The 6,838-nt window shown below is 45.8% G+C and overlaps 2 protein-coding genes across 2 annotated transcripts in view; both read right to left on the bottom strand.

Annotated features, from left to right (window-relative positions):
* Nucleotides 1-245: 245 nt before the first annotated feature.
* On the bottom strand, nucleotides 246-6,060 carry LOC307071945 (monocyte to macrophage differentiation factor 2-like). Its single transcript, XM_079731084.1, has 7 exons — nucleotides 5,938-6,060; nucleotides 3,138-3,219; nucleotides 2,431-2,591; nucleotides 1,489-1,563; nucleotides 1,068-1,169; nucleotides 558-627; nucleotides 246-457 (listed from the first exon to the last, which is right to left on the bottom strand). Exons 1-7 carry the CDS (start codon nucleotides 5,949-5,951, stop codon nucleotides 254-256), a joined length of 708 nt encoding a protein of 235 aa, XP_079587210.1. The 5' UTR covers nucleotides 5,952-6,060; the 3' UTR covers nucleotides 246-253.
* Nucleotides 6,061-6,809: 749 nt separating this feature from the next.
* Nucleotides 6,810-6,838, bottom strand: part of arpc1b (actin related protein 2/3 complex, subunit 1B) — a 4,619-nt gene continuing 4,590 nt past the window's right edge. Inside the window, exon 10 of the mRNA XM_079730585.1 lies at nucleotides 6,810-6,838. This exon is cut by the window's right edge and continues 406 nt beyond it. The gene's annotated coding sequence lies outside the window, so the exon portion shown is untranslated.

The following is a 6,838-nucleotide window of genomic DNA, read 5'->3' as shown; positions in this document are numbered from 1 at the left end:
TCTAAATAGAACCAAACCAATATTTACACCGACGAGGAGAACACCTCAATGCAAAGTAACGCAATAATGACAGTGAGTCAGGCAGCGCTACTCTTGTGCGCTATTAACTCATTCAAATGAACCTTTTACGAACTGAAACGTCTGGACCAAAGCGCCTTCAGCAAGAACCTCAGAAATGTTCTCCTCGTAGTGTCCTGTGATTTCCCTCAATAACAGGAGCCGTTTCCAGACTCCGATGAGGTCAGAGCTGATGTCACCTGGACGTCTGCACCTGATTGGCCTGCTGGGCGTAGAGGTATTTCCAGATGGCGTAGTAGTGGATGGCTGCTCCCATGGCGACGAACAGGTGCCAAATGGCATGGGCAAACGGGACGACGCCGTCGCTCTTGAAGAAGACCATTCCCAGGCAGTAGAAGGCCCCGCCGATCAGCAGCTCATACAGGCCGGCCTGCTCGGGCTGGGAGGGTTGGCAAGGGAGGGTTTTACACAGACTGTACCAACTCTGGGGTCATGTAAGCACTACGAAGTACACAGAGCAAAGGAGGAGGGCCTCTCACCATTGAGAGAATCACCAACGCAGGGAAGACGCCCATCACTGAATAACAGATCAACTCCATGATCTTATATCTGAGGAGAAGAGCTTTACGTTAGGAATACAGCCAACAACGACGGTAGGTCGGTAGGTTCCGGTTGGTGAGACATTATGTTATGTGTTCTGCTGTTCACTTTGAAAATGTGGGGGAATAATGTTGCTTGAGAGGAATACAGCGTGAACAAAACCACTGCGTTTCGGTAAACATGGATTATATAAACTTGGCTTTGAACAGAGCGAGATAATATGGCATGACTCATAAAATCAATGCAGACCAAATATACCAGATGGAATAAATTACCATCTGGTAATATATTCGGGACGCAAATGTGAAAGAATTTGGTTTTACATTATCATTTACAAATATTCATGTATTCAATAACTATTCAAATCACAATTTGCCACTTGAAAGATAACTAAATGATTCCCTCAGCCGGACAGACAAGCAGACCGACTGATGGACTGACAGACTGACCTCTCATGGAAGAAGAAGACGTAGGTGGTCCCGATGGACGCCATGACCCAGACCAACCAGCGCATGTGGGACGCCCACGGACCCAGCTCCCGGAGGTTCAGCCTGTAGACACACACGCATTAACACACACACAAGCTCCCCCCGCAACGTTTCCGTGCAAGAACACCCACGCACACGCCAAACACAAACGCCATCACACAGCCACATGATTGCGCAAAAACACGCACACGCATGCACAAACGCACACATATAAATGCACCCACACACATATAAATGCAACCACACCCACATACGCACACACACCGCCCCCTCACACACACACAGAAACGTACTCATGGACGCACACACACACACACACATATAAACACTCACAAACGCCCCCACGTACGCACACACACACACTAAGTGCTGCTTAGCTCACCAGGGAGCATAGGAGGCAGCGATGAAGAAGTAGATCACCATCCTGTCACACATATGGAAGCAGTGCTCCACGGACCTGAGAAGGACATGACCCGCACACATTAGCCTCTTTAACCCTGTGTATCTACGTCAGGGATGTGACCATTAGACCCTATAACCCTCTGTATCATCTACAGGGATGTGACCATTAGACCCTATAACCCTCTCTATCTACCAGAGGGATGTGACCATTAGACACTATAACCCTCTATATCTACCACAGGGATGTGACCATTAGACCCTATAACCCTCTGTATCTACCACAGGGATGTGACCATTAGACCCTATAACCCTCTGTATCTACCACAGGGATGTGACCATTAGACCCTATAACCCTGTGTATCTACCACAGGGATGTGACCATTAGACCCTATAACCCTCTGTATCTACCACAGGGATGTGACCATTAGACCCTATAACCCTCTGTATCTACCACAGGGATGTGACCATTAGACCCTATAACCCTGTGTATCTACCACAGGGATGTGACCATTAGACCCTATAACCCTCTGTATCTACCACAGGGATGTGACCATTAGACCCTATAACCCTCTGTATCTACCACAGGGATGTGACCATTAGACCCTATAATCCTCTGTTTCTTCTTCAGGGATGTGATCAACACCCTTAACCCTTTGTTTAGATCAGGCATGTTCACATTCAACCCTCTAACTGTCTGTTCAACTCTCCCCATCTTCTCCTCCAGGGATGTGCGAGGGGACCATTATTCACCAGCCGATGATGGATGGCTGGAATGAACATGTGATCAATCCATCACATTGGGCCGACATTCATTGAGCATGTAACCTCATTGTGGTAGGTACGTTATGATTAGGAAAAAGTAAAGTGTGTGTGACGTGTGTGTGTGTGTGTGCGCGTGCGTGCGTGTGTGTGCACTATGTACCGCAGGTGGCTCTTCTTCCAGGCCACAGTGTGGAAGAGGGTGGAGATGATGAAGAGTGAGCTAAGCCCCGCCCCATAGAGCCAGGCCGACACACGCTCCCATTGGTCATCGGAGCGGAAGTGCAGCATGGAGCTGCCCAGCAGACTGGGGATTATCCAGAGCTACAGGAGAAGGCCATGAAGAACAAGGTTCATTCATTACAGATAACAGTTTGGAATTGTGAAATGTAAAATGGAAATAACCGCAAGTCCGTTTTTTTTTTATTTCCATGAGGAGAAATGTTTGATCAGTTGGTCTGGAAAAATATTTAAATATGCATGAAAAGAATGCTAAAATATGTATGAAATGAATGTGAATACACAAATGTGTTTGTGCATTTGTAAACAATACCTCAATGTAAATATATCTCTTTACACTTGTTATAAAATAGGATTGCGTTACTAAATAAATGTTTCTCATTTCTAGCGGTTGATCTACTTAGGAATTATAATCTTTTGACCTACAGATTAATTCAAATTGTGTGTGTTTGTGCAAGTGTGTGTATGTGTATGTGTGTGTGTGTGCGCGTATGTGTATGTGTGTGTGTGTGTGTGTGTGTGTGCGTGCGAGTGTATGTGTGTGTGTGTGTGTGTGTGTGTGTGTGTGTGTGTGTGTGTGTGTGTGTGTGTGCGTGCGTGCGTGCGAGTGTGTGTCAGATAAGTGATTACCGCGTGTGTTGCACAGTTAGCTGCATGCTCGTATTCCGTGGGCTGGTATCGTTTGTTGGATGGAACCGGGTTGTTCATAAACCTAAGAAATATTGAACAAAATGTACATTGTGAGCGTGACATGGTCTTATGATTTCATGTGGTCCCGAGCCCTCCTCCCTAACCCAGCATGCGTTGCCGTTTGATACGTGAAAGGAACCTCCTGTAATATATTCACAAAGACACAGTCATTTATGTGAATACATATTTGTCTCTGTTTTCCTACAAACACCTTTTATGAGGGCGCCCCCATCCGCCACCCACTCCCCACGCCCTCTTCTCTTAACGACAACGCTTTGGCCCAGGCACACACACACGCTTTAACTTGTTGCCGTTACTGCTGTTGCCAGGCAACGGCTGCTGTTGCCTGGCAACAACTGATAACCACAGACTGATGGAACCCGCAGGTCTATCTTTCATTCTTTCGTTCGAAATTCAATACATGTAGATTAACCTATGCGTCTTAGCACAGATCGGCCCACTCGGGAACAGACTCATAAATAATCACACAGGAAGAGATATGTGCATGGGCGGGGAGAGCAGATCCCGGATGTTCCTGTGGTCATTGTCTTTGGTAGAAATTGATTTTACATGTTCTGCTTTGTGGTTCCATCCTACTTCTCGATCCGTCTCTGTGATTCATGTGTGGAGGGGGAAATCGTAAGCAGAAAGGGAAACATGCCCATGTGTGCAAACACAAACACAAAGTCAAGGAAGCATGCACACACACACACGCACACACGCGCGCACAAACACATGGTACAACGCACAAAACCCCCTCACACACCATCCCCCTCCTTGCTTTTTTCCGTTGCATCTTTTACAGCCAGGTTTCATAAGAGACCTAGATTCCGTACATCATAGACAAACACACACACACACACAGACACACACAAAGACAATTATAGGGAGGATGCCTGTAGGGGATTCCTATCAAGAAAAACGATCCGTGTAGGACAGATGCGTTAGTAGACATAACCACATTTATCTCCACCGAAAGGAACATGCTTATTAACACGATGTGCCTTGAAAAAAATGTGAAAGCTTCCAATATGAACGTGGTATGAACAATGTGGTAGCCAAACACACACACACAGACACACACACACACACACACACACACACACACACACTGCCACTACTGCTATACACTTGCATGCCTCATACTTTTTTTCAAGGGGCTCAAAGCGATGCTGGCCAATAAAACACATGTACATGACCGCAGGCAAACCAATGTGAGTGCTTCCACTAAAACCTTATTACATCATAACAGGGGGCTGTGCAATGGTGTGTGATGGCACTCGGGAGAAGGGCGGGCTAGCCCCACTCTCATTCCTGTCTACGGGGGCCGAGAGGGAGAGCGGGGTGACGGGAGTCGTGACGGCCCTCTACACACTGGGACACTCCCAGAAGCAGGGCACATCGTGTCACCTCTCTCATGTGCACCACGTTACCAACCACATTATTAGTAGTAACAACACCATACGTATTGGTGCACGTCCATGTGTGTTTATAGACTCAGAATGAGGTTCCTTGGAAGCCAACCTCTGTCATCCTTAGGAACAGCATATATCCTCAATATAGAAAAAAAATGTGTTTGTTTTGAGACTCTCTTATCGTATTTCTGGTTTAAGTCTGTAAAAACAAGAAACAGTTATTGGCAGAAAGTGTTTACAAGACGACAGACGCCCCAGCGCAGATGACGGACCATCTAGCATGCAGGAGCAGTAGCCCATGCAGAGATTGGCACCATTGTTTGACTCCATCCTCTGGTGTAGCCTGTCCTGTATTTAGCCCATCCAGGGCTATTAATACGATCTGATCCAGCCCAGAAACACATGGCCCTGTCCCCGATAGGAGGAGTCTTCACTGAGCATCCACCTCTGGCCTGCCACTGACTGACCTCCTGCTCAATGCATGCATGTGTGTGTGTGTGTGTGTGTGTGTGTGTGTGTGTGTGTGTGTGTGTGTGTGTGTGTGTGTGTGTGAATGTTTACGTGCATGCAAGTACACACACACAAGTGCCAAGTCCAGCAGGCTTGGTCAGTAATGACTTTATCAAGCTGCCCGATAATTACCAGGCCAGAGGCCACACACACACACAGACACAAAGACACACACCCACACACAACCCCCCCCCCCTCCCCCCCCCCCCCCCCCCCCACACACACACACATACACACACACACACACACACACATTACGCTTTGATTGCAGCACATTATTTCTATATAATATAATATATAATAATATATTCTAAATTACCAAATGGATGAGAGCAATGGTATGTCCCTTGGGAATGGAATGTGCTTGCGTGTGTGCCGTGTGAGTGTCTGTGACATTTAACAATACATCCTTACTATAAAATCCACTCCGAACATTTTAAACTTATTAAGAACATGTTGATCAGCTCATCAATTGTAAAAGTGAACTCCACCCTGCCGTGCTAAAGGATAGGCTATTTAGCCCTACCTCGTCTTAGGGACGTCATCATCCCAAATAAACGGTGACAAGGCGGAGAAAGAGGACATAAGTGGCATGCTCTTCAAAATGTGCCAAGAAATTCCGACAAACCGTGTTACACTGAGCCCACTGTTTGTACATGCATGAGTTATGAAGGTCTGCACGCTAGAGATAACTGAAGCGTGCAAAACGCGGCTTTCACCATCATCCTCACTAGACGATAACGGTTAGAAGCAGGAGCCGAAACCGACCTAATTTACATACAATGTGGTAAATAAACATCAAACATTTCACCCACCTTACGAGATTCATTTAAAGTGGAAATATGCAACAGTTGACGAAGACAAACAGAAGAAGGCTGAAGCCCGAATTCCTTGTGAGGAAGAAAACAAATCAGCACCTATGGTGGGGAAGGGGAAAAAACGCGAGATGTTTCGATGAATGGCCGTGTGAAATGAACAATCTAGCGATTAACGGCTGACAGACATCGTTGTTGCATCAGGGACATCGCTTCATCCTCGTCTCTACGAACGCTAGGCGTCGGATGCGTTGCGATCCAGCTGCTCACAGTGGACTCGGTCCGGAAGTGTGGGCGTTGTGTAAAAAATAAAAAAAAATGTCGAAGGAGAAAATCGAGGGGGGACCCCACTGTTTTATATTGAGACCGGGGACATTAAATGTCTGTTCGTATAGATCCGGTTGGTTTAGGAGATGAACGATGACCCGTTGAAAAATTTAAGATGAAATAGTGTATTTCTGTCGTCAAGCAGCGTTCGTGATATTTCCTCTAGATGGGGATGGAGTCATTTTAAGAGACTGCATGGCTGTAAAGTGTCACGTAATGGGGCACTTCCGATGACGATTCATCTAAACGGCACCGAGACTGCACTTCACTTTTATGATTTTCCGCATCATTAATATTAATTTGTATGTAGCGTCTCTTCAATAGCACGCCGTAATTGACATATGAACCATGGAAATCATAATTGAGTCATTTCATGGGAAAACACATGTCTGATTAAGCCATATACCTATTCCATGTTTCCTAACAGTTTTCTATAAGGAAATTTAATAATCAGTTTGCTTCTTATATTTCATAGGCCTACTAGCCTTCATACTACTGACACTTAAAAGCACCAAACATATATTTTTCGAAATTACACAATGCACTTTGATTTGAGTTCCATAGTAGAAATATT

This window comes from Pollachius pollachius, assembly GCF_949987615.1.
Source record: "Pollachius pollachius genome assembly, chromosome: 2".
Taxonomy (NCBI): domain Eukaryota; kingdom Metazoa; phylum Chordata; class Actinopteri; order Gadiformes; family Gadidae; genus Pollachius; species Pollachius pollachius.
Note: the sequence above shows the minus strand (reverse complement) of the source record. Positions and strands in the feature narration are given on the sequence as shown.